Raw genomic sequence first — 26,870 nt, 5'->3', positions numbered from 1 at the left:
ATATATAAATTTTGCGACTGGCAATACCGTATCATTTCACTTCGTTTTTCAGATTCGTGTGTGTCAAAATAAATGGAAACTACCTTTGTGAAACGAAATTAAAATAAACATTTTTGTTGATTAAATATTAATTACATAGAAAGTAAGAAATTCAAATTAATCCAATTTTCTATAAAGCAAAAACCTGTGCGAAACATAAGAAGACGCAGGAAACAAAGCGTGGCATTAAGACTTTTATTAGAAAATTGCGGTGGAAATAAAATTTGCCGAAGTTATATTCGGCAGCTACATCAATACATTCACACAAACGACTTTTTGTCTTTGTTTACACTCTTTCTGAATTGTGAAATTGCTGGTCGGGATATTGCACTTTGTCAAAGTCTTCCAAAGCACTGGTAACCACAGTCAATAAACAGATTGACAAATTGAAATAGGTCGAATCGATTTGTTATGTCTGGCGGAGCACTGATAACACTAAAGGAAGATGCAACTGATGGGGGTGGTAATACCAATGGTGGAGGGGGCAATTCGAATATTGCAAATAATCAACAAACATCCGGATCCGGAAACGTAAACGCTACTCCAAGTAACAACGCAAACGGTAGTAATGGTGGTCCTCCGGAAGGAACACGTCAAAATAGCTTACAACGCATTCAATTGCGAAAACAAAAAGTTTTTAACTTACCTGTTCCCCAGAAATTGGCTAAATTGTCTATGTACTCAGCTTGCCAGAGCGAATGCTGCCGTTGTACCGGATGGAAAACTCCTCAGGAAAATCGTCATCGGGATGTAGAATCATCAACATATTGCCCCGAATTCACCGAAGAATGTCGCAGCTGTAGACACTCGCTACAAAGTCATATTGCACATCTGGATGGCATATCCGGTTCCCAAATGAATGATCTACTGGGTGCTATTATAGATATGGAAAATTTGTTCATGTCAATGCAACGTGTAGAAGATGAGGATACTAAGAAAGTTTATCTGTATCTATTTCGCCTCCTGCGTCAATGTGTCCTTACTCGTCAACAAGCTGTTATTCGTGGACCACTTGGCGATCCGCCATTCGAGTCGCCATGCATTGCAAAAGCCGTTTCATCATTCGTATTTTACAAGTACAACCATTTAAGTCAAACTGAATTGCAAACAATGACTGAGGTGGCAAAAACATTTCTTAATTTTTTAAATCATTACAACTTTGAACCGCCATCGATGCGACGCTCTGGACTAACACATGAAGATGCGTCTACGTATAAAATTAACTATACGCGGTGGCTAGTGTTTTGTCATGTACCCGCCTTTTGCAATTCATTGCGACATTTTGAAACGTCGCTAGTATTTGGACGCACCTTATTGCGTACCATATTTAAGTATATGGCTGAGCAGCTAAGAAATAAATGCTCTTCCGAACGAGACCGCTTTCCAGCTGATAAGCGCTCAATTATAACTCAAATGCCCAAATTTTTGGATGCGCTAAAAGCTGAACTACTAAAAGATGACTCACCGATTTGGGATCAAGGTTTTCGTCCATCAACAGCTTTTATAATACAACAACGTAAACGTCAGCAAGAAGCAAGTACTGGAGCGGCAACTGGAAGTAAGCGATCCGGCACTGGCGAGCCCGCACATAAAAGAGCCAAAAAGGAAAGCACTGATCGTGTTAGTGGGTAAGTTCTTGGTGGCATGTTCGTTACAGAGAATATATATGTACATATACCATATATATAAATCTATAAGTAATTTTTGAAACTGTGACTTGCAGATGGTAAATCGAGGAAATAACAGAAAATAAGTTTAAGTGTTTTATTGTACACATATGTATGTTTTCTTTTTTTTTTTTTTCAAGAAAGACTGTGAGCACTAAGCGTGCATGTGTAATTTTCTATTTCACAATACTCGATTAACAGATGTATATAAATTAAGTACGTATAAGCATACACAAAAAAACGATAAAGGATTTTTAGACTTCAATAAAAAGTAGCTGTCAAGTCAATGGTAAAAGTAAATGCAGTAAATGTGTTTTCTTTATGCATATTTTATGTGCTCAATATGAATCACGATACAATGGGCTGATTGCGACCGCTCGTGCACGCCCGTAAAGTAAGCTGCTTTGTTGACAACTGGAAAAGAAAATGTTTATAGTGCCACAAAATAGTCGGCAACCAATGAAATTGCTTTTTTTTTTTCGCCGACACGAATACTTTGTACGAACTATTATGTTATTTCGTTTCATATATTAAGTATTTTTTTTTGTTTTGTGAGTATCAAGTTCGATTGGCGGTACTGTGCGAAATGCAGAAAGTTGGCACACAATTTATAACGAAAAACTTCAAAACATGCTTTTAGGCGAACTTTTCATGCAATAATTTAAATTTAATTTTTTGTTTTTAACTTAAAACTTTTAAATTGGGGTCATTCGCATATTGTATAATATAAAATCTTTTTACAGTGGATTGTTTTGAATAGAACTATAAAAATGTAGCATAAATTACATTCTCTATCTAATCTATCTATTGGAAATCTACATTTCAGTGATTGTCAGTATGAGGACCTTTCTGATGAAACCGTTGTGCGTGCTCTGAAAGCTATTTCCGAATCTAAGGCTATAAATAAATCAGAAATCTTATTTCCGGTCAATGTCTCCCGCGATGAAAATGTTAAAGCAGAAGAACAACAACGAGCTATCGAGTTTCACGTAGTCGGAAATTCCCTAACAAAGCAAGTGGATAAACAGACAATATTTTGGCTTATTGGGCTGCAAGCAGTATTTGCCTATCAACTGCCCGAAATGCCACGTGAATACATAAGTCAGCTAGTGTTTGACACAAAACATAAAACACTGGCACTTATAAAAGAAAATCAACCCATTGGTGGCATATGCTTTCGTCCTTTCTCTAGTCAGGGTTTCACCGAAATAGTATTTTGCGCCGTCACCATGTCCGAACAAGTTAAGGGATACGGTACACATTTAATGAATCATTTAAAGGACTACAGCATCAAACATGGCATAAGACATTTACTGACCTATGCTGACTGTGATGCTATTGGTTATTTTAAAAAGCAAGGCTTCTCCAAGGATATTAAATTAGCTCGACCAGTCTATGCCGGTTTCATAAAAGAATATGATGGTGCTACGCTAATGCATTGTGAATTACACCCAAGCATTGTGAACACACAATTTATTTCTGGTAATTTCAAAAGTCTTTAACTTCTTATTCAACTTTAATAATTATTGAAATATATATTTTTGCTCCACAAAATAGTTATAAGAAAGCAGAGCGAAATTCTGAAAGAATTAATAGCACAACGCCACAATGAGGTGCAAAAAGTGCGTCCTGGTTTAACATGCTTCAAGGAGGGATTACGTTCCATACCAGTTGAATCGATACCCGGATTACGTGAGATCGGTTGGAAACCACAAATGCGTGCACAACGCACTTCACGCCCGCTGGAAGAGTCTTCCGATCCAGAAAAATTAGCTGCATCCTTCACTGCTGTACTTCAGTCGGTGCGCCAGCATCAAGCCGCCTGGCCGTTCCTACGTCCAGTACCAGCTGCTGAAGTACCCGACTATTACGATCACATTAAATATCCGATGGACCTGAAAACTATGGGTGAACGCCTTAAGCAAGGATATTATGTGACACGTCGGCTCTTTATGGCCGATATGGCGCGTATTTTCTCAAATTGCCGTTTCTACAATTCACCGGAAACTGAATATTATCGTTGCGCTAACTCTTTGGAACGTTACTTTCAGACCAAGATGCGGGAGTTGGGTCTATGGGACAAATGATGTTGCGCCCTTAATGCCGCCGTTGATATGCTTAGCGAACACGAACGCGTGGCGGATGAACATAATGTAAGCAATCCGGCGACAACATCTTCAGATAATATGAATATACTACAGGGCGATAATAACGGTAGTGGTGGCGTAGATGGCGACACTAATATTGTGTTGACAGTTAACTTGGGTGTGGTTTCCGCACTACCCGAGGATATATTTAAAAATTAGATTTTAGTGTATGCTTCAGCTTGAAAAAAAAGTATATAATAATAACACAGTAAATATATAATTTGAATTTAAAATCGTACATATGTTTAATCCGTACTCAATATGTATATAAAAATCGCAACAAATAACATTAAAAATTAGATTATCATATATAAAAATATAAAAACTAAAATTGAGAATTCTAAATATTATACATTTGCGGAAAGCAAAAACGAATATTCGTTTGGAGTAAAAGACCACACAATATATAATTTATGTACTATACATACTATGTACTCCCAATATCTATATAAGTTCCAATAAAACGCTATAAAAAAATCGTTCAACAACTTATGTTTTTCTTCAACGAAGGAAAATATATTGTGATTTAGCATAATTTCTTTAATGCATACAGTAATTGTGATTAATATAATCAGTAGTAATTTTAGTAGTGTACATTTTTATACAATAATACTGCAAATACATACATACATACATACATACATATCTTGTATTAGCAAAAAGCCATTTGACAACTATTGTGTCAAAGCCTCGTGCAGCAATTGCATATTCGTTTCCACTTTACCTATATGTACATATGTACATACATATATACAGCGTAATATATAACAATACGTACGCTATACGGAATGTAACATACAGTTAGCAGCTGAAAATAACCAAGCAACGATTCGATTATTGCAAATATTTTTTGGATGTTTGTTGTTGTTGCCTTTACTTCCACTTATGATGTCATATTATCACATGATAGTATAATTTTAAACGTCTTAAGTTCATAAATACATACATCCATATACATATGTATATATGTAGATTGGCCTAACTCTTAAGCATACATACATACATACCTAAATGAGTGATTTTTAAATGATTGCAGTCATTTAATTCAACCTGGTTTTTTTTTGAGATTATTATAATTTTCGTATTTGGATTTTCTTCATTATTTCAAAATTATTGTTGTGCTTAAAACTCTAGACATAAACAAAATATTAGAATTTTTTTTGAGAAAAACATTTTTTAAATTTTTTTACTATTCATACACATATGTATGTAAATCGTTTACAATATTTTAGACATCGAGAAAGTATGAAAAACTCCATTCGTAATTTAATGAATTGTATTTATTATTACAAATGTATGTACATATGCTTTTTTTGAATTAATTTTCTCATTTCAAAGTTCTAACAAGAAGCAAATTTAATATTAATAATTTTTAGTATTTTATTTTTTTCATACACAAAAGCATGCCTAATTGTGTTTGACACTTATGTAATAATTTTCATTTAATCTAAAGTGTATACGTTTTCCATAAAGGTTAGTTGGGTCTATATATCTATTAAATATATTGGTTTTTAATCGTTTTCCGACAATGCCAAATACAGCGTATCTACAATTGATTTTATACATACATACATGCTATTCAGTGGGATATTTCTTGATCGTTTACAGACTCTTGATTTACTTCAATTTCTTCATGACTTTTGTTTTTGCTTTGTTAATCTATTTTTATCATTATAAGAAATTTAATATTATATTTGAGTTGCTCACTTGTTTGCTTAGCTTCATGGAAACATTGTTATTTAGTAATGTACACAGAGTAATCCCTAAATTTAATGGCTGCACTTGTTTAATTAATACAAGCCGCTGTAGTTAAATGTATCTACGTTTTGTAAAAATAAAATAAAATAAGGCTGTGCCAATATTTGTTCATTGAATTGCTTTGTCGGTTGTTTAATTTTTTTTTCAGCAAAATTATTTTAAATAATAATAATAATAAACAATTCTTCAGTTAATTATGTAATAATGTAAAAATGGCAAATGCCAATTTGAAAATCAATATTGTTGTACAACATTACAACTTGCCAACAAAAATATTTCTGCTGTTTTTTGTTTAACTAATTAAGTTTATCTTTGTTAAACATTCATAAATATTTCATTTATTTAATTTGATTATATTTTCTTTAATTACATTATAACCAAAATCAAGTTATTATTTTTTAACTGTGGCAAATTTAAGCTATCCTTGTAATTATGCATTACTTACTGAACAAAATGAAACACATGTTTGGCATAAATAATAAAAATTAAAAAAGTACAGTTGTGGAAAATATTAAGCACTGAAAAAATAACATATAATCGCACAGCCCCAAAAATAAATAGGTAAAAAAAAACAATATTTTTCTTATAAATATATCAAGCGCTTTAGTTTATGAACATGTGACATCTATCTCATTATTGTGTTTTTTTATTCACTTTTTTTAGAATTCAGTTAGTATTTGTTGTGTAAAACTGTTGCAAGCATTGTTTCATATTCTTTGAAATGATTGTCTTGTGTATTCTACTATCGACTGTGACTATGGTATAAAAGTTTCTGTCTGAGCAACATAAACGAGTGTGATTCTAATTTGAAAGTAACATGCTTAATCCGTTAAGCCTTAAGTTGTAGTAAATTGTCGGCCTTTCCAGCAATATGCCGAAGCTATATAACTTTACTGTTTTAAATAAATTAATAAAAGACATCAGCATATTTGAACGATTACAAGGAAACTATATGCATGCTGTAGTAATATGATCTAGATGATTTTTACTAGCTGACTACCAGACTTTTTGTATTGTCAGAAAACATTTCAATAAGTAATTTTGAGGAATGCTGTCAAGTTGACAGCCTTTGGTCGGATAAAAAGCCAGCTCCAACTTTGGTGGAAACGGGCTATCATGCTTTTCTCTACAATTAATGTACGTTTTCTGAAAGGTGTTATAACATTAATGTAAGTTTATCGCTGTGGGAAGTACACATGCATTACGAGAATACTACATTTTGAAAATTTGAAAAGAAAGGCCAACAGAGTTTTTGACTTTGAGCAATTTCAACCCGAACTTGTGCTAATTGTAGCTCAATAATCCAATCAGTTTAAATTGAAAGTAAATAGCTTTTTTTCGTTGGATCCGTTTTTAGGGCAAACACTGAAACTTCAGGGGGTATTTGCAAAAAAAGAAAAGAAGAAAAACGGAAACCCTAATTATTATGCATTAATATATACTTTTCTACTACATTTTTGTAACTATATTCACAAAAGATAAAATTAACTCTTTGCAATGGTTTGATGAGTTTGTATGTGTAGTACAAATGCGTAAGTGGATATTAACTTTATTCATATATGTATGTGTATATATATCAAAGAGAGCACATCAATCATCGTTTTAACAGTATGTACGTTCAAACTAATAAATACATATAAATATATATGTAATTTAAACACTAATTGTTATTTATGTTTTTATATTCTTTAATAGTTTTTAGGTGATTTTCGAAAATTTCAATATCGATAACTATTCGGTTGCATTTATTTGTTGTTGAAGAAAAACACACACAATTATGTTATGTAAATATTACAATAGAAATGGCGGCTACACACTGACATACATACATACATATGTAAATATATTTGAAATGTAATTTTTTTATATAATTATGCAGAGGGTTCTTTTCACTTTTTATTCATATCATTTTGTTTTTATTTCCAATTGTTGTTGTTGGTGGTTGTTGGGTGCCACCGCCGCGAAAATTATCATACCCTCACATCCATATGTATTTCGTTCACTTACAATTATAAATACTCGTATATTAAATTTCAATAAATTCTCCCAAGCTTTTTGTTATAATAGCTTATGTTAACTCTAAATTTCACATCACAAGTTGAAATTTTTTCCAATTTTATTCTAATATTTATGTTAGTTATTTACGTTACATAACGCAAGTCAGTTTTTTTTTTTTATAATTTACACATATTTAAATTTTATGCAATTTGTTTATTTTTGTTTTCATGCACACTTACTACAAACTTAACATCTAAACTATTGCAATCACATATTTTGAAAAATGTGATTTGTTAACAATATTTTCGAGGTTTTGTTCATATTTATCAACAACTGTTGATAACTGTTATTAATTCAGTTGTCTTATGAGTGTGCAATTTAAATAATAACTTAAGACCATATAAATTTTTCAACACAACACCGCAGTCTGCAGGAATATAGAAAAGGCACAGAAACATTGGTAGCTAGAAGGACAACTCAAAAACATTCGGTCAAATTTACTCCCTTAACAGCAAGCATACACCCTGAGCGAACTTTGTTTGTTTTTGGGTTGTATAAGATTAAAAGAACTTCAAATAGATTTTTCAAATTAAAAAAATCGGATTTAAATATTATGCACAATTGCCAATAGCTACTAATTCTCTCCAAGTATCTTTGTTTTTGAAAACGAAGTAGAAATTCATTAAAGACTTTCATACATTCAGGCCACCATAAATTTACGCTGCCCCAATGTGGATTTGTTGTTGTAGAAAGAAATAGTGTAGAGCAGTTTTGCTGGAATAAAATCTTTGGAGAATAAAAAAAACATGAGGATTTCGATCTAAATAAGTGCTGATGTCTCTACTTTCGCCCTTACAAGTCAAAGAAGCTTAACCTTTTAGAAAAATAAAATAATTGCATAAGAATTGGAAAAAAACAAATTAATCGATCGTAAGTTTGATCGAAATCGAACGCAGAGAAGCCAAATATCGCCAAAAAACCTACACAGCATCCAGATTGCTAGAAATATTTTTGTAATATGTATACTAAATATCTAAGAAGTAAAAACATACGAAAACGTTTAATAATGCTGATTAAGAAAATAAAAATAAATTAATTATGTTTTATGCTTCCTTTTGGTTTTTATTTGATAACAGATATGAATTTTTATGTAAACAGAAAAGTTAGTTATGTAATTTTTGTAGTAAAATTTTTGATTATTGCACATTTCAAGTCTTAAGGGACAAATTTAGCATTTTGCTGTACCAAATTGTTTAACAATCAAATTTGAAATGATCAAAATTAGATGTTTATCGCCAATCATTAAATAAAGGCGTCGTATTTTCGTTTAATTCGAATTGTTTGCAGTATATATTTTCTTTTTTTTGTTGTTAAATTATGCAATACATTTTTTATGTTTTTTGTACATATAAAAAAAAAAACTAAAGTAATACATACATATGTTGGTAGACTTGATTGTTATACATATTTCTAAAATAAATTTTTTTGTTAGATCGTAAAACAAAAACATACATATCGTATGCTTTAAAACATATTTATAAAATAGTTCAGAGTGTTTTTCTTAACATCAATTGTATTGAATTCTGAAATACCATATTTCTTTTACAAAAAAAAATGCACTTTTAGTGTCTTAACCTTGAACAGCTAACGTACAATTAAAGAATTCCGCAGCGTTGATAAAACTATTTTATTTTCTATGAATTGCAGTACAGATAGAAATGCACAGTTTGAAAATGTTCAATGCATTTCCATTTGTAATTATTTATTATTGTGTTGTTTTGATTTGTTCTGTGTTGTATTGTATGTTTTCAACTATTATTTACATTGTATTTCTTTATAAATTACTAAAGTCATTTACATTTCCCTTGACCTTGTTGTAGATTTGTTCTTCTCAACAATCATTCAGTATCTTGTATATTTAAATATAAATTTGTGTATGTAAATGTTTTTTTGTTTTTTCATTGTATATTTAAAACAATAAGTTAAGTGTTTTTAATGCTTTAAATCATATTTACTTTTTTATTTCTTTATGAACCCATTGGGTTTAAGTTATATCTACACCACACTGCACGTGCGCCGTACGCAGAAAAAAAAACAAAGCATGCAAACTTAAGGCGAAGTGGAACATCTTTTAAAATTTTATTATTACTAGCAACAAGTTGCTATAAAATATATATACTATTGTTGTTCATTGTGAAACAAACTTCTGTAAATGTGAAAAAATGTATTTATTGATATTAAGTACAAATAATATTTTGTTATATTTTTTACATTATAGTAAATGTGATTGTTATTTTTTAATTAAAAAAAGTAATCAAGGTTATGTTCTAATGTGTGAGAATGGGTACTTTTACACATTAATATAGTTTTACAAAACTAAATATAATTTACAAATTAAGCAAAATTTCACTTTCTTTTTTAAAATATTCTTAGGGTTGTATAAAAAAAAAACGCATACGGCAGCACATTGTGCGATAAAACAGCCTGTGGAATAAAACTTGAATTTCTAGTGCTTTGATTTCAATTCAATCTTGGTGTTTTTGTTAAGTGTACATATACATACATACGTGTATGTATGCACAAAACTCATGAATATCAGTTTCATTAAATTAATCAATAGATTTACTATCGACTATTTAGTAAGCAATATGCGTTAGCATTAATGGTTTTCACCACTTATTTGTTTGCACTCATCTCTTTTAACTATGCATTATTTTATTATAATATACTAAAATATATATTATATTAAATACTACATTCACAATACACTTGTTGATTTTTTATAAAAAAAAAAGTTAAAAATAACGAAAATCAAAGAAACTACTTTGAAGGGCCTCAAGTGTTGATCCCAATTGAGTAATAATTAATTTCTTGTATCTTGAATACACATGTAGTTTAAATTATTAAATTATGTACAACGATTCGTTATTAGCAATAAAAGGTGCACATTTAAACATATACGGATTTATACATACATATGCAAATTTAATGCGGCTGTTTGCTAAAATAACGATTTATCAATTGAATACTTAGTTTCAAAGTTGATGTTGACATTTTATTTTGTTGAACTCAACACGCAATATAGTATATAAACAACAAAATTTAACTACAAATTTTAGAATTTATAATATGTTTACATTCATATGTATGTACATTTGCAGCTGTCGCACTGTAGAGCTTTGAGCTTAGTTATTACTATGGGTAAATCCATGTAAAAAAATTAAAATAATTGTTTGTGACGGTGTACACTTATTATATTTCGCGAAATTTAGCAAACTACACATACATGCTTATAGGTTATAGATAATTTTTCTTATAAAAATTCTTCTAAGTAAGTATATTTCAATTTCTAATATTTTCTTTAACATGTTTTCATTTTCCATTTTGTTGCAAATACAAATATATGAACGCACAAATAACACGTTAAAGTTGGCGCGATTCTACACAAATGTACATACATATTTAGGTTGATAATGAAGTTCAACAAGAACTATTATAAAATGAAGTAAAATATTTTATGTTTTGTTTTGAGTTTACAGTATTCTAACCCAAAAATATATTAATGTCTAGCAAGTGCAAATAAGCAACAATCTCAAGCAGTTTCATAAATCATATTTAAAAAAAATTTTTGAATTAAAACTTTTACTTCTTTATATCATGAAAAATACATCCATATCTTCTGATTTTTTGCTTAGTTGAAAACCAAAATAAAATTTAAATTAAAAAGAAAAAAATCACAAAACAAAGCCGCTTAAAACACTTTTAGACCGTTTGTATGTTGTGGTCTTACATTGTCATCTGGTTAATAGAAAACTCGTAACCTCATCAACTTTGAACTAACTATTGATTAATTTTTGGAAATAGTAACAAAGATCAGTATATTTTTTAACATGGTCAATAACATTAGTTAGAATTTTAATCAATCAATTATGTTTTTTGAGTGATTTTCACACGACTTTTAATATATAATATTAAATGTTTGTGTATACACAAATACATGAACATATTGTATGCTTTAATCCAAACAGCTTGTTTAATTCACACAAGGAGAAATATAAGCTTGCATAATAGCAAATTGTATTTATGTTCATGTTATTTATATTTAATTTGAGTTATATTACAACTACATAGTTTATTTCATTTTCTACATACATATTTATAATAATAAATAGGAGCAATCTTTAAACGCCTACGAATAGGTAACAATTACAAATACAATTAGAATCAGAATCATAATCGAACTAGCAATAAACAGAATTCTAAACGCACAGGACTATTAACGAATGATAAAAGCAATGTAAAACAAACAACATCGTTTTGCTCATGCATTTGTCGATATTTATCAAATATAGTACATATACATACATAATCAGTTTATATATACATATCGTTTTTTTATTATTATTTTTCGTTTGTTATGTATAAATTTTCTATTTCATAATCATTTATCAGACAAAAAGGTAATTATTTAAAAACATCAATTTCATCAAAAAATTATCATTGTCATATTATGATCTCAGCTTACATCGCAAAATAGCGTAATTTAAATTTCTTTAAGAAATATATAATATATAGTAGATATATGCTTGTATATAATAATTTTAAATTTAATTATATTAAGTGTACTCTTTGTTATAATATTGTGTTTTATGTGTATGTTAATTTGCCCAGAGGAAAATAAGTTCACTTCAGCGAAGACGCTGTTCTGTATATTTATGTATTTTAGTTAATAGTGACGTTTTCTATGTCAGTCAGAAGTAAAAGCAATGGGCCAAGCACTAATGCGCTGTCGCATAAATATTACTTTGTTAATTTTGTTATTTATTTATTTATATACTTCCTGATGGGCATTTTATTTATGTATATGTAAAAAGAAGAGTAGAGTAGTGTGGCTGCATAAAGCGACATCATGCGATTAGTGATTGCATTTATACAAAAATATTATATATTATTTTTGAGTTTGTTCTCATTAAATGTTTATAAAATATAGTTTCATATTGATCACGTCTTCAGAATTGTTAGTATCGCTATTCATTTTCATAATCGCTTGTAAGAATATCTAATACAAAAAATTTTATATTTATAATTAATAATTAGTCGTTTTTCGCGCATTACATTTCTATACACGCTTTCTACACGATATACACAAATAGGCTCACATCTAATTATTGCAATTTGCAATTAATTCGAAGAAGAGCCGTCTTCTATCTACTTTTCTAAACTATACAGAACACAGAAAGTTTCCAACGCAAGAAATTCGCTAAAAAAAAGAAATACACTTACAATGTCGTGACATCAGCAGTGGGTTATTTGGCCCTCGCAATTTGTGATAATTGTTTGTTATTTTTCAAAAACACATAAGTATCTAAATTGTATTATTTTTGTTACTATACACCTTCATTGAAAAGGATCAGTGTCTGTGAATGTTTTACGTTGCTCAGCTTAGTAATATTTGACCGATGATTATTATCCACTTCGTATAATTTTGCAAAACTATTGCATATAAATTATGGAAACAATTTATGATCACATTTGTTCATTTTTGTTTTTCTTTTTTAAAGAGCCTCCATTTGCTTCAGTTGTTCCGTTTTCATCGGTTTATACACTGCTTTTGTAATCTGTTCCTATCTTACCTGCAATATCATTCGTTTTACTGCAACTTAATACCACTGTCATCGGCATTTGACCAACTTTTGTCTACGATTTCCGAAAGTTCTTGCTCAATATCTCTCATGCGATTGCTATCAATGCTGCCTTCCTCACTGTTTCGACCTTTGCTCAGCAATTGTTGATATTGTTGCTGTTGCCGTTGGAGCTGCAATTCCTTGGTTTTTGCAGCCGCATTGGATAGCGCATCGTTCCAAAAAGTTGCATCCACCGATTTCGCGCTACTGCTCCACATTGAGGAACCCTATATTGATTATAATTAAATAATACCAGCCATTTACATACTTATATATCTAGAATATTAAATAAAAAAAGTTGTGCCAACCTTATTTATGTCCATATTAGCATTACCGTCTGCACTGGCCAACATACTTTGAAACGCATTATAGCCTAATTCGAAATTTACTCTTTCTTCGCCTGCGGAAGTGCGATCCCTCTCTAAACTGCTGTGATTGAATGACAAATCAGACAGCAGAGTATTTTGCATGCTATTAAAGTTATCAAATGCCGTTGGTCTGTGCGATTGTTGTTGTTGTTGTTGATTTTGGAGTAGACGTTGCTGATGTGACTGAATCTGCTGCTGACCATTTGCAGAGCGCTGTAATTGTTGTCGAAATTGCAATGCTAGACTGTTCTCGGCATCATTTGAAAATACTGAGTAGTTGATGTCGCCAGAGGAATTTCGCTCCAACAATGGGTGTTCCTTATTAGCCGACTGATTTCTAATATCGCCACTACTCCAGCTATCTAGATATGTATTAGTGTGGGACACTTCGGCGGCCGTACTACTATGTCCTTTGTACATTGGACAGATAGGACCAAATTTGCTGCCCATGCCAGCCGATGTTGCAGGCACCTCAAAAGTAGCGGCATCGTCATCCAATATAGAATCGGATCGAACGAAACTATCACGATCACGAAATTGTCCAGGTGACGCATTTATACTCATATTATGCCCAATAGTATTACGTTCCTGCGTACTATCGGCAAAGTTACCTCCACTAATCATATTGCTATTATGCGCATTCCAGTATGATCGTTGAGTTGGTAAATCATTACACATTAAACTATCCTTGTTGTTGTTTGCTAGGCCAGTCAATGATGGGAGAACTGTATTTGCGCCGTAATCATTCTTAAACATATACTGATCACCAATGGCAAGGCCATTGAGTGTCTTATTAAGATTCATGTTGACATTGTTGACTTTCTTACCAAATATGGATACTGTGTCACTAGATGGGTAGAGTGTTGTAGACTGATGGGACGGTGAACCTCCAATTCCGCTAGTTCCACTTAATATTTCGGCGGTAGTTGATGCATTTAGCATATGCTGATGATGCTGCTGATCCCACATGCCACTAATTTGGGCTAACCTGAGCTTGTCCGTGGGAACAATATTGCCCTTTATATCTGCGTTATTTTTTCCATTTATACCTCCACTATTTCCGGCGACGCCAGCAGCAGCAGTTTGATTACTACTAAATATAGAGGATGAACGTGTGTTCGTACCCATGATCGGTGTATTGTAGAATTCTGAAGATATTGCATTATAAATTCCCTTATTAGATAGCGGACTGCCCAAAGATGTGGTCACATTGTTATTGTTGTGATATTTCGGTGGGTTATTGGTAGGTATATTTGGAGGTAAGGGAGGATGAGTATGTGTTGTCGGAGGTTGCAATGTATTTGAAAAAGACCTTGATGAAAGTACACCGCCGCTAGAATTTCGCATTGATATTGGTGAACTATTGATGTTTGACATAACCTGAGGCATACGTGGTGGTACTCCAGTAGTCGATACGGGATAATTTAATGTTGAACCAAAAGAAGATGCATCATAACGATGTGCGGTAGGGGGTGTAGGCACTGCCTGGCCGCTATTAGGGGGAATCGGACTATGATGCAGCGAACGCATGTGATGATGTGCACCTGGTGTACCATGCGCTTGTAATGATGATGAGGCATCACCATAACTGCCGCGAGGTAATTTGTTATGCATAGATTGTAGACTATCAAATCTTAATGGTGACGTAGCCGTTGAGGCTGGTGCGGAATTATCATTTCCGGGATGCAGCATGACCATAGCGTGGGGATTGTGATGATTGTGTCCATGGTTATGTGGATGAGTATGCGACGAAAAGTCATTTTTTCCATTGTTTGCACTATTTGCACTGCCAACAGTTATCGGGCCTATTACAGAGTGGGGAACGTTGCTACCTGGCTTTGTATTTTTACGATTCTTAGCACGATATTTTTCCAATTCTTCCTCAGAATGTGCAAAAGTGCAACTTGATCCGCGTGGACAATTTCGTCTCACTGTCAAATCTCGACACAAACTTATTTTATACTTAGTATTCGTACTCGTTTGACCCGTTGTGCATTCTTGTAGCTTCCGATTGCCATGATGTTGTACGAATTCCACTAGTCCCACTACCACTTCATGCACAGATTCTAATGCTTTAGCTACATCTTGCCATGATGAAGGCGGACTTTCTATTGATGGATCAATACCGGCTAAATGTTTCAAATGAATTCTTAGACCTGACAAATTAGCCGGATCGCCGGTGCGTTGTAGAGCTATAACCAATTCTTGTACGGACTGTGCAAATGAGGACGGCGTTTGAAGTTTGTCAATAATGCTTTGCATATGTGACTTATGCACTGTGTCGCCGTACAAAAGGGAAGACCATTGATCTGGCGCTATGCGTAGACCGGCTTCAGTGGCTATTTGTACGATTTGAGCATCATGTTCGCGTCGTAGAGCATCGTAAGTACGAAACTCTTCCTTCAGCTGCATAAGTGACGAATCTGCTTCACGTTTCGATACTTTAAAGCAACTGGCTCGATATAAAAGCTGTACAACATGACCAATACTAGTTTTCGAGGCTTGTGGAAAACGTGGTTCTAGCCTTTGTACCACATACATTACCAACACCTTGCGCGAATATGCCGTACCGTCTTCAAGAGCCTGCAAAACCAGCTTTAAAACTTCCTCCTGCATTGCTGGACCCAAAAATTGACAACCACGAGAGCGTACCGCCGCCCATAAATTTGAGCTTAGCTGCAAGGGGTTTTGATGTTGCAAAATTAGTTCCGTAACAGTACGCTCTCCTAATGAACGAGCAGCTCGCAAAACACGTTCCCGTCCTTCACGTTCCATCAACTGAGTATTGACTAAAGATACAAGTTTACGTTGCATCGGACGCGAAAGAGGACTTCCGAAATTTCCATTATTAGTAACAAGAGATTTTAGATATAGTGCCAGACTTTCTATACATTTGTTCGCCAGATTATAGCATTTTAAATCTTCAGAACTTAGCTGACGTACACTAGGTGGAGTATGTCTGGTGGATGTGTTCGTTTCGCCGTCATTCCCTGAGGCCCCTTCATTGCCCCCACCGCTATATCTGTTGTCGCTAATATTTCCAGCATTGTTGTTGGTACTTGTGTTGGTGTTAGTGCTAACCAACTGAAGTAGAGCGTTATTTATAGGCAGATTGTCGACATCGGTTGTGATGGAAGTCTAAAGAATGTAAAAAATGTTATTTGCAAACTATATAGAGAGAAAACTGTTAAAAAATAATGTACTTGATCGAAAGGACATTGTCGATTGTGTAACGTGGACAGACACTGGCGACATATGGTATGACCACATCCCAGACTTATTGGTAGACGATGATTAACAGCGAACTCATTGCAACAAATGGGACAGAAGAGGAAATCTGTCCATGAAGGCGCCTGAATCGGCATTCTGAAATTAAAACAAAAAAAAATGTTTATATTTGTTCTAATATATGAGCATAAAAATATATAAAGCATCTAGTAAATAATTATTGCATAATAATATAATATATTTGTATATAGTAAAATCAACAAACGTATGCATATATTACTTCAAAATGGTTAGTAATAATAACTTAAAGTAACAAACTTTATTTAAATACTTTGTGAAATGATAGGGCAAATGGATATATTGATAAAAATATACAAATAACGCATAATCTATCTATTCAATTCTCACTACGCGCATAACATTTTGTTATGTTAAGGTTTATATTTAAATGTATCTTCTGAATCAACAGTTAAAAAATAATGCTTAACACTGACACATCAGCATGTACATATTTATATATTACAATTTATATATACAATTATGTTATGTTATTTTAAATATATTTTTTATCAAATGCTTAAAAAGTAATTATACTTTTTGAAACTTTCAATTGCACATAAATATGTACACAGACATGAATGTACATATCTTTTTTCACCTCTCGTTAAAAATGTATTTTTGGACTTACGGAACTATTTTTAGAATTACCATATTAATTTCTATTGATGCCATAAATGCAAATGATTTTAAATAAACTGCATCAAATTTCAAAACTTAATTTTCAATGAATTAGCAAATAATAGGCCTAAAAAGGAAAAAACTACATGTTGAACACTAAACTAAATGAAAGGGAAAATAGTTTACTAAATGAAAATCATTGTCAACGTCAGCAGCGACAGCCTCCATAGAAAAACCTGAGCAGCAGCAGAAGATGCGTACGCTAATGCAACTATTTATAAAATTTTAATTTGATATCTTTTTGAAATAGAAAATTTTTGAGTTTCAAATTGTGAATATGTCATAAGCGATTAAATGTAACTAATTGCAGTAGAAAGCAACAAGCATTGTATTGTATGTATATACTAATATATATGTATATGCAGGTGTATATATATGTTTATATATATAAATATTTGTATGTGCATATATACATACGTTGTGTATGTACTTCGCAATGTAATAATAAAAGCAACAAATAGTTTAACGCAGCAATCAGATGGTTAATGGCAGCGCGACGACGGCATTGGTGACTGCGACTACTTTGCTTTTGTGTACGTAAGCAGTGCAAGCAGAAACAAAGAAAATTTGTTAGATGTTTTGACGATGGCAAAGAAAACAACAAATAATAGCCACGAATGCTTACATCGCGTCACCATGAACGTATGTACTTATATATGTTGTCGACAGCGCTGCCGTTATGTTGCTTCAACTACAATAAAGATCTGCAACATAAATCTGCTGTCCACAGCTATTCCACATTAAGTGAATTATCTATTTCGTCACAATTAAATTTTTTGTTGTTGTCACTGTTGAGCAAAAGCAATGAAAACGGAAACGGGAGAATAGTCACTTTGAAAATGGAATTTCCTTATAAATATGAAAAAGAAGAAGTGCGTCGGCCATCGTATAAGAGCCAACCAAATAAACTGGTATTTTTTATTTGTAATTATATAGGGCGAGTGTGAGGCCAATGCCAGCTCAAAAGTTAAAGTGAGGGTGAGGATGTAGAAGGAAGTAGAGCAGGTCGGGCAAATGTAGGAGACTTCCAAAATATCATTTGTGTTGTTATTGCTATTACAGGCCCGAGTTTGTCGCATGATCAATAATGAGATAAGTTCATCCATAGGGGAGTGGTATATGATCGATTAAAATACGTTTACTATTAGTTGAAAACATAGGAGAATATTTTCCTGGCAATAATCTCAGTTTTTCAGGGTTATATGCATTAGCTCTGTCGAAGCCTACGAGATCTCATTATGAAACTAATATGTCACTTTTTTATTTTCGTTTACTATGACTTTCTAAATCAAATAATCATTAATACTTCTGTTACGTTGCACTTTTTTGGAAATAACTTTTACACTTTTTGGTTTTCTTGATTTTTTTCTTATTTTAAACTTGTTACGCACCTTCAAAATGCACATATTACTTTTTCTTCTGAATTCAAGTCACAAATCGCTGCAAATTGGCAATTCAATCGCGTATGTTGACGTAGTAACTTTCACAATTTAGTTTTTCTATGTTTCAATTGAGTGCGGTTGTTAAATCAGTAGAAAATGCAAAAACTAAAATATTATAAATCTATAAACTTCCGTCAAATATAAGATTTTTTTCTTTCACTGGCAAGGAAAAGTCAAAAACGTCTAGTTAATATAGAGAAGTGCAATGTAGCGATTGGTAATTTATAAACTTCGATAAACTCATTTCGATAATATAAATATCGATAATAGTTAATAATTAGTAATAGCACGGGTAGTAATTTTTATTGTTAAATAATTATTTTATTGAATATTTCGGACACAGAGAAAAGTTTAACGATTGAACATACGTGTATGTGGTGTATGGTCACTTTGAGTCAATTAGTCGATTATTGAAAAAGTGTGGGATGTATTGAAATATTTTACAAAATTATAAGAGTTGTTAATTATTTTATTAGATAAAAATTATTTCATATGCAAATACAACCTGTTAATTACTATAAAATATATATTCTCTATATCCTTTTTTTTTAATTATTTGCAAGGACACCCCTAATATGATAGTGTGTGACGACATGCAGTTAGTTCATAGGAATAATAATCGATTAATTTCGTTTTATTTTGTTATCATCTTTATAAATAAAATTTTTTGATTAGATTGGCGCGGGGTTTATTTTCTATATTTCATTAAAATAGAAAAATAAATAAAATCAATACTATAGTCGTGGCGCGCAGTTAACAGAAAATGTCAGAAAAGGTAATGTTTAGCTTTTTTTTGTTACCGATTAATTAATATTTTTATTTTATTCGGAGTTAGAAATGGACGCTGGACGTCGATTCCAATCAATACGATTTGATGTCAGGAAATTTATATTTGATTGGATGTTGCAAAGATGGAGAAAACATCAAACAATGTGTGGACATTCCGTTAAAATCACAGGTAAAATTTATTAGAGGAAAATTTCTAAAAAATTATATTATTATTTTTGCAGAGTGTGGACACAAAACACTGCATTGTCGATGTTTCCGACAGTAACATATATATATTTGATTTATATAGTGCATTTGGAACTTTTGTGAATAACAAACGCTTGAATCCGATGATCAAGGAAAATATAAATGTGAATACTGAATTGCGCTTCGGTGAATTAAATGGCAGCTTGAAGGAAAGTATAAACATATTTTGATGCTAGTGATCACAATTATAAAGCAATTTTAATTTATAGGTAGTAGAGATTCTAAACTCCACAGATCCATTTCTGCCGCCGACTCAAAGAGCTCCAAGATCTACATTGTCTAATACGAGCACTCGCTTATTTAGTTCCCCTGACGTGTCACTTTTGGATGATACTAGAAATGATAGCTTTGATATTCCTGAAACTCAAAACATAAAACAGAGAGTTTCTCTTGAAAACTCAAGTATATTAAGTTCTTCACGAAGCCAATTATATGATGGAAAGAGTTTCTATGACGAATCTTTTATACCAGAAACGCAAAGGCCTTCTAGAACCGAACAATCGTATAAAGCGTCGGAATTGGGTTCAAATTTACAAAAATCTGGCGATTTTATTCGTATCTGCACCCAAGATTTCAATGAAAACTTATTTGAAGAAGATGATGATGATGAGGCAATGATTCACTCTTTGGTAATACCAAATATTCAACATAAACCAGTCATATTGAGTGATATCGCACTGAATGTGAATATTAATGAAGGTAGTACAATAAGTACTTAAATCAAAATATTGACTTAAACGAAATAAACTTTTTTTAGATGCATCTAAAACTGATAAGTGTGATGGTGAAATTGATTGGGATGCTGTTTGTACTCCAGATTTTTTGGACTTAGCAGAATTGGTACAAGATAATGTGCAGTCTAATATTAATGAACCGATGCTTGAAAATGTTGGAAAAGATATTACTTCCATTGAAGGTAAAAAAAATGAAGTAATTAGTGGTGACGGATATGCGGAAGAGGTTGATATGATGGCCACACAGGTATTTGTGCCTATATCAAAGCAACCAGAGACTATAGTGATTGGTCCCATCACAACTACCGAAGAATCATCATTAAGCGGAAAAGAAAATATTGCTAACCCAGATTTCAGTTTGGAACAAACACAGGTTTTCGCACCGGTTAAAGGTAAAATAAATACATATATGTTTATTATGTATATTACTAATTGTTTTACCTTTTGCAGAAGGAAATTTTGTAGAGAAAAACTTCATTTCTAAATCAAGTGATAAAAGCGCAACATCTATAATTGAAAAGAATGTTGAGAATTCTAGTTTATTGGCACCTACACAAATATTTACAAGTAATTTGCTTGACTCAGTGAAGCAATATAGAAGCTTAGATCAAACAGAATCAAATTATAAGTCAATTAAGCCTGTGGTGAAACTAAACCCCAATTCAACCTTAACCTCAAATAAAGCTAAGGAAGCGGCGAAAAGTGATGATGATTTTACCAATGAAATGGATAAGGGTTCTGCAAAAAAAGAAGAAAAACAAGCTTGCTTCAAAAAGCCAAAGTTAAGTAAAATATATAAAGGAGGTAAAGGAAGTTTTTCTAGCATAAACAGTTCCCAATCGGAAGTTGAAGAATCGCTCTTATGTACACCTAAGTGGATTAGTGAAAAATTTGAATCACTTTCTGAGCAACGCATTAAAGCATCTATTCATAAACGTAGCTTATTTGGATCGGAGTCAGAGGAAGATTCAATTGAGTTAAACAAATTTGACGCCAGAAAAGATTCTACAGACTTTGATAAATTACTGTGTAATGTTAAAGAAAAACAGTGTCTTACGAAATATGTTCCGGTAAAAAGTCCTGCGATTAAACATGAAGATCATTCTGATGTTAAAAAAGATCGCAGTAGTAAGGAAGATGTGATTTTGGAAAAACCGGATAAGAAATTGGATGTAAAATCATCTGGAAAGAAACAAAAAAGTTCACCACCGTTAACCAACAAGTCCGCTAAGGACAAGTCTAAGACTCATAAAAAGGTTGAACCCTCTTCAGGCGATCGAGGGAATAGTAGAAGAAACATTGACCACGTTGAAGGAGAAAAAAGTGAAGAACCTAACAAGTTAACGAAAAATATTTCACAAAAAGATGAACACAAACATGAAATAGCAGCAGAGTCTACAAGAAGAACACGACAAGTTGATTACAAACAAGAAGTAGCAAAAATTGATAAACATAAAAAGCCCATCAAAAATGTCAATGAATGTAAAAATAAATGTTCATCAAAAGGTAAAAAAACAAATGAAATTGAGGAGGCACCTACGAGACGAATAACGCGGCTTAAGTCCAGAACTAGTGATGTGGATTACGATAAGGCTAGCTGTTCAACAACATTTGGACCTACACAAGCGAAATTGGCGAAAATCGAGCACACAGATGAAACAGAAATCACCAAAAGTGAGTGAAAATAAATTTAGTTTAGTAGTGTATTTTATCATAAGTATTGTTTTAGAACGAATTACTCGCTCACGATCCAAAACCGATTCTCAAGAAAGTATTACGTCGATAAAATCAACATCCTCATCGCGTAGTGCATCAAAAAAAAAAACTCGAGAAGTAGAAGAGCGGGGGAAATTTAATTCCGGTAGTAAGGATGAGAAAACTTCAGTCAATGTGTCAAATTCTATTAACGAATCGGAATCTAAAACTTTTACGAAAGATCATAACCGCAAACGTAGTGTAGGGGAATCGTCAGCTGAGGAAAGCAAAAAATTGAGGAGGGAACCATCAGTTGAGGAAAGCAAAAAATTGAGAAGCAATGTAATGAAAGGGTATACTACTAATGTTTATAACCATCTATTAATTCCTAATTTTATCTCCTAGGCACGCATCTTGCAAGTTGCAATGACTATGGTTGAACCAAAGTTATTTCAAAGCTTGGTAGAAAATTCACCAGGTTAGTATTTTCATGTAAATAACTAAAACTCTTCATTATTATGATTAATTTCCAGGTAATTGGTGCGTGGCAAAAGATCCCACTGATGCGGATGTTTTAGTTATGGATAAAGGTAATCGAACACTAAAGTTTTTAATTGCAATGGCCAAAGGCATACCGATTGTGACATCAAAGTGGTTGCAGTCGTTCAACAGTACAAAAACGGTACCGCGTGGCATTACACATTTCTTTAGAGATCACGACTTTGAAAAACGGCATAAATTTTCTTTGTTTAAATCATTGGAATTGGCTAGAATTAAAAAATTATTTGAGGGATACGATTTCGTAACAACCCCTAGCATTTTGCCACGGCCATCTGAAATTAAACGTAAGTGACATAAAATTGATTAGTCATATACATAAAAGTATATAACCATAACCAATTTATTTTGAAATTGTTTAGAGATTATCGAATGCGCTGGGGGTAAAGTATCTGACGAGCCGCCACCGCCGATAAATGATCAAAAAATTTATGTAATTTCAGCAATGGATGATAAAAAGTATTGGCACAAATATCGACGAACTAATAGTAATATCCGTATAACTAACAGCGAAGGAGTAATGGCGTCGGTTATGCGACAATCTACGCTGCCTCTGGATTCAAATGTTTTTGCATAAAACGTTCGCCTAATAAAATTCGAGTCGCCAATAAAACAAAATGCCGATTTCGTTAGTCCTTTTTGCACCGTATTTCTAGTGACATAAAATTGATTAGTCATATACATACAATTATATAACAACCAATTTATTTTGAAATTGTTTAGAGATTATCGAATGCGCTGGGGATAAAGTATCCGACGGGCCGCCATCGCCGAAAAACATAAAATGCGAATTTCATTACCCCTTTTTGCACCGTTAGCACCTTATTTTTATATTTTTGTATTTTTCGTTTAAATATTTTTTATAAATACAATATAAATATTAATGCGCCCAAATTAAACATTGTCGTTATGTTTAGTAATTTTTATCATATATCTGGATGGTTCAATTTCAATTTTGCCAAAATTTGCTATCCTTTTGTATCTGTTCTCCATATTAGTAAGTTAATATTAGCAGTTATATTATTATACATAGATAAAGTTTCCGCTTAATATAAAAAATATTAATTATTCTCAATAGTAATTAATTTTATTTTACGTCTACAAGAAAATTGCATTTTTGTTTATCAATAAACGATGAACGTGTTACAGGAATTTTCCTCTTCCTCGATTGTTATTATTGATTAATTTGAAGAGGATTAATTGTTTCGGTTTGCGGGGTATTTTCTTTCTTTTCTTACAAATTTATCAGTAGAAGTTGTACGAATTTAACGAATAAGTGGTAACGAAGGTGGTGGACCAGCACGATCCATCGCCGTACCTGGACCTAGTAGCACTTGCTTCTGCTGTGATTTCTGCATCTCTTCCATTTGTGCGCGTTCCGTTTCAAATATGACGGGTGCAAACAAAATAACTGAACTCGTAAAGAAGATCCAGGAAGCATTGCACGAAAATGAATAAAGACCCTTAATGCTGGTGGTTGTAAGATCGACCATTTTGCCAGTTAACCGTCGTACCGGTTCTGGGAACATTTCTGTAAGGCCCCAAAGTCGTTCGCCTAGAGTTTCATCTGGCTCCTGCAAAATAAATGTTGCATGATTTTGCTGTAATTATAAACATATTTCAAAAACTATTGTAAAAAAAATAGTTACAGCTTTACAAAAGTTGGAGCTAAAATTCAGTGTTGTCTATGTTACAACCAAATGTGTAAAGCCTCTGATAAAAGTTAATTAAATTAAACGTTTTATGTGCACGTATCTACAGTATGATTGCCTAATCAAAGTGAGGTTATGCGAATGATTGCTGTAAACATGATCGATTTTTCAGTAATTATTTGAAGGAAGCTTTAATATATACACAATTAACCAACTTACGTCGTCATAGTTTTCATCGTCTGAATTTTTAGGCGCCGTCTGTAACAAAAAAGAAGGGCACAATTATTTGTATATACAAAAATATACTGACAACATATTGGGTTCTTTAATATGGAAAAATACTGCAAATGATGGTACTCATGGTTATTTAATTTTTTTTCAAAGTTTCTCAAAAGCACATAAGAAATTTGAATATTTCTTTGGGTTCTTTGCGTCATTGTTTTCAATTGCTTACAGCCTTTTCAATTGCCCGTCTTTCAGGTGTTTCGTCCTTGCTTCCGCCCAATGATGACATTCCGCTATCCTTTTCGATGATTTCGATATCAGGATCAGAATCCATTAAATCTTCAATCTTTACGGAATCCACTTTTGCTATTTTTTTACACGACGTAGTCCTACGTCGTTCTACGGTATGTGTGGAAGAATGGATGTATACTTGGAAATATGCTTTATTGTATTTTAAAAGCACAGCTTGATTTATTCTCAAGTGACAGTCACTTCTAATCAATTAGGTAAAATTCTTTCGTAAAGCACGGAAATATTGAGATAATATAAAATAACCGAAACAAAAACACGAGGATCACCCGGGTAATAAATTTATTCAGTTTGAGATTATATTCGCATGAATATACAATTGCGTTTTAGTTGAAAATATAATCGATTTTCCTAGTCCGCCATATATGTACACAACTGATGAAAAACCACACGCACTTTCTTTACTTTCGGCTTAAAAAAAGAAATTTTCCGCGGAGGAAAAAAATGTAGTACATGCGATATAAATGTCAAAGTGTGGTTGTTACGTCAGAACGAAAGGTATGTTCAGTAAACTGAATAGAATGAATTGTGGTTGTCCAGTCAGCGGTAAATGTTTGTATTAACGTTGTATTAGAAATAGTAAGATATTTATTATAATTATAATATTATTTATATATGTATGTATATTCTTGCTTTCTTGACTGTACGTTTATTAATTTAAGTTGATTGTAGAATGTAGTGTTTTTCTTCCTTAGATATTTCATATGTTTTTTGCATAATTTACCTCTTCTGCAATATATTAATTTTTATAAACTTACCGATTCTCCAGCCGGGAAACGTTTTTCTGGTTCCTTGTATCTTTCAATTTTTTCCAAATGTTCATCTTCAATATCAAATTCCTTTTTTTCAGATTTTTCGTCGGACATTGCTGACTTTAGTTGTTATTTTTGTATTTAACTTACACTTAAAACACGGCGTTGCAATTTTATTTGCAGTTTTTATACAAATATTAATGGATTAATATATTTTGCGAATTTTTGTTTGTCTGCAAACAACGCACTCGAAAATATATATTTAACAGAAATTAAAAGCAAATTTTGATGTCTATTTCACATAATACGACGTTTTCGAACATGAAATATTTTGATTGCCTATTCATTTTTCCTAAATATTGTAATATTGCAGAGTTCAGAACAAAGTAGCTTGATACATTCGATACTTAAATTTTTAACTTCGTTTTTGTATATATGGAATAAAAACGACTTTATGTGCACAGGTCATTAAAGTGTTTATGTATAATTTTCTCTTTTAGTTAATTCTCTTTTTAGTTTCTTTTGTGCAACTATGTCTAAGAGTTTACCTCCGTCTCTTGATATTTGTAGTCTCGAAAAGTTCTACACAGAATAATTTTGTTGTCCTAACGATTTTTTATAGACCGAAAGCAATTTAGAAAAAGCAAATAAGGATGGGTTAAGATAGGGCGGAACCGAACAGTAGATACTCTAAAAACTGCGTCAAGCAATGAAATATCTCCAATATAACCGTATCCCTGAAGTAGCTGTATTTGGTTAATACTTTGCTTCTTAATTTTGCGCTTAGTTATCTTGTCTAAAAATTTAAATGAAAATGCAAAAACAAAGTAGCGAGCCGTTA

At 32.3% G+C, this 26,870-nt stretch overlaps 4 protein-coding genes across 8 annotated transcripts; 2 read left to right on the top strand and 2 right to left on the bottom strand.

Annotated features, from left to right (window-relative positions):
- Positions 1 to 35: 35 nt before the first annotated feature.
- On the top strand, positions 36 to 4,341 carry Gcn5 (Gcn5 acetyltransferase). Its single transcript, XM_014242765.3, has 3 exons — positions 36 to 1,667; positions 2,533 to 3,188; positions 3,264 to 4,341. The coding sequence occupies exons 1-3, from the start codon at positions 451 to 453 to the stop codon at positions 3,791 to 3,793; spliced, it is 2,403 nt and encodes an 800-aa protein (XP_014098240.1). The 5' UTR covers positions 36 to 450; the 3' UTR covers positions 3,794 to 4,341.
- Positions 4,342 to 8,705: 4,364 nt separating this feature from the next.
- Positions 8,706 to 19,258, bottom strand: roq (RING finger and CCCH-type zinc finger domain-containing protein roquin). The gene is made up of 4 exons (XM_014242773.3): positions 19,019 to 19,258; positions 16,865 to 17,027; positions 13,602 to 16,799; positions 8,706 to 13,520 (listed from the first exon to the last, which is right to left on the bottom strand). Exons 2-4 carry the CDS (start codon positions 17,024 to 17,026, stop codon positions 13,260 to 13,262), a joined length of 3,621 nt encoding a protein of 1,206 aa, XP_014098248.3. The 5' UTR covers position 17,027; positions 19,019 to 19,258; the 3' UTR covers positions 8,706 to 13,259.
- A 9-nt stretch (positions 19,259 to 19,267) lies between these two features.
- On the top strand, positions 19,268 to 25,749 carry mu2 (mutator 2). Of its 2 annotated transcripts, XM_070111350.1 has the most exons (11): positions 19,268 to 19,286; positions 19,745 to 19,844; positions 19,905 to 20,027; positions 20,080 to 20,257; positions 20,318 to 20,803; positions 20,862 to 21,230; positions 21,289 to 22,512; positions 22,568 to 22,875; positions 22,939 to 23,011; positions 23,067 to 23,378; positions 23,454 to 25,749. In XM_070111350.1, exons 2-11 carry the CDS (start codon positions 19,833 to 19,835, stop codon positions 23,666 to 23,668), a joined length of 3,300 nt encoding a protein of 1,099 aa, XP_069967451.1. In that variant the 5' UTR covers positions 19,268 to 19,286; positions 19,745 to 19,832; the 3' UTR covers positions 23,669 to 25,749. The 2 variants fall into 2 exon arrangements, with proteins under 2 accessions (XP_069967451.1, XP_069967450.1); XM_070111349.1 differs by lacking the exon at positions 19,268 to 19,286 and having other exon boundaries at positions 19,721 to 19,844.
- Positions 24,157 to 26,351, bottom strand: mge (translocase of outer mitochondrial membrane 22 homolog mge). Of its 4 annotated transcripts, none has more exons than XM_070111351.1 (3): positions 26,036 to 26,351; positions 24,963 to 25,001; positions 24,157 to 24,692 (listed from the first exon to the last, which is right to left on the bottom strand). In XM_070111351.1, exons 1-3 carry the CDS (start codon positions 26,141 to 26,143, stop codon positions 24,357 to 24,359), a joined length of 483 nt encoding a protein of 160 aa, XP_069967452.1. In that variant the 5' UTR covers positions 26,144 to 26,351; the 3' UTR covers positions 24,157 to 24,356. The 4 variants fall into 4 exon arrangements, with proteins under 4 accessions (XP_069967452.1, XP_014098245.1, XP_069967453.1 ...); XM_014242770.3 differs by having other exon boundaries at positions 24,157 to 24,665; positions 26,036 to 26,339; XM_070111352.1 differs by lacking the exon at positions 26,036 to 26,351 and adding an exon at positions 25,198 to 25,767.
- Positions 26,352 to 26,870: the final 519 nt, after the last annotated feature.

This window comes from Bactrocera oleae, chromosome 6 (genome assembly GCF_042242935.1).
Source record: "Bactrocera oleae isolate idBacOlea1 chromosome 6, idBacOlea1, whole genome shotgun sequence".
Lineage (NCBI taxonomy): Eukaryota > Metazoa > Arthropoda > Insecta > Diptera > Tephritidae > Bactrocera > Bactrocera oleae.
This window is presented reverse-complemented; position numbering and strand designations above follow the sequence as displayed.

What these genes read in the sequence shown, in the direction of transcription:
- Gcn5 (XM_014242765.3), top strand. Translation starts at nt 451, where the DNA reads ATGTCTGGCGGAGCACTGATAACACTAAAGGAAGATGCAACTGATGGG. An exon ending in AGCACTGATCGTGTTAGTGG is followed by an intron (nt 1,668 to 2,532) that starts GTAAGTTCTTGG and finishes TCTACATTTCAG; the next exon opens with TGATTGTCAGTATGAGGACC. An exon ending in GAACACACAATTTATTTCTG is followed by an intron (nt 3,189 to 3,263) that starts GTAATTTCAAAA and finishes TCCACAAAATAG; the next exon opens with TTATAAGAAAGCAGAGCGAA.
- roq (XM_014242773.3), bottom strand. Translation starts at nt 17,026, where the DNA reads ATGCCGATTCAGGCGCCTTCATGGACAGATTTCCTCTTCTGTCCCATT. An exon ending in GACAATGTCCTTTCGATCAA is followed by an intron (nt 16,800 to 16,864) that starts GTACATTATTTT and finishes TACATTCTTTAG; the next exon opens with ACTTCCATCACAACCGATGT. An exon ending in CTAATATGGACATAAATAAG is followed by an intron (nt 13,521 to 13,601) that starts GTTGGCACAACT and finishes TAATCAATATAG; the next exon opens with GGTTCCTCAATGTGGAGCAG.
- mu2 (XM_070111350.1), top strand. An exon ending in AAATGGCAGCTTGAAGGAAA is followed by an intron (nt 20,258 to 20,317) that starts GTATAAACATAT and finishes ATTTATAGGTAG; the next exon opens with TAGAGATTCTAAACTCCACA. An exon ending in GCAAAAAATTGAGAAGCAAT is followed by an intron (nt 22,876 to 22,938) that starts GTAATGAAAGGG and finishes TTTATCTCCTAG; the next exon opens with GCACGCATCTTGCAAGTTGC.
- mge (XM_070111351.1), bottom strand. Translation starts at nt 26,143, where the DNA reads ATGTCCGACGAAAAATCTGAAAAAAAGGAATTTGATATTGAAGATGAA. An exon ending in GTTTCCCGGCTGGAGAATCG is followed by an intron (nt 25,002 to 26,035) that starts GTAAGTTTATAA and finishes TTTTTGTTACAG; the next exon opens with ACGGCGCCTAAAAATTCAGA. An exon ending in ACGATGAAAACTATGACGAC is followed by an intron (nt 24,693 to 24,962) that starts GTAAGTTGGTTA and finishes TTATAATTACAG; the next exon opens with CAAAATCATGCAACATTTAT.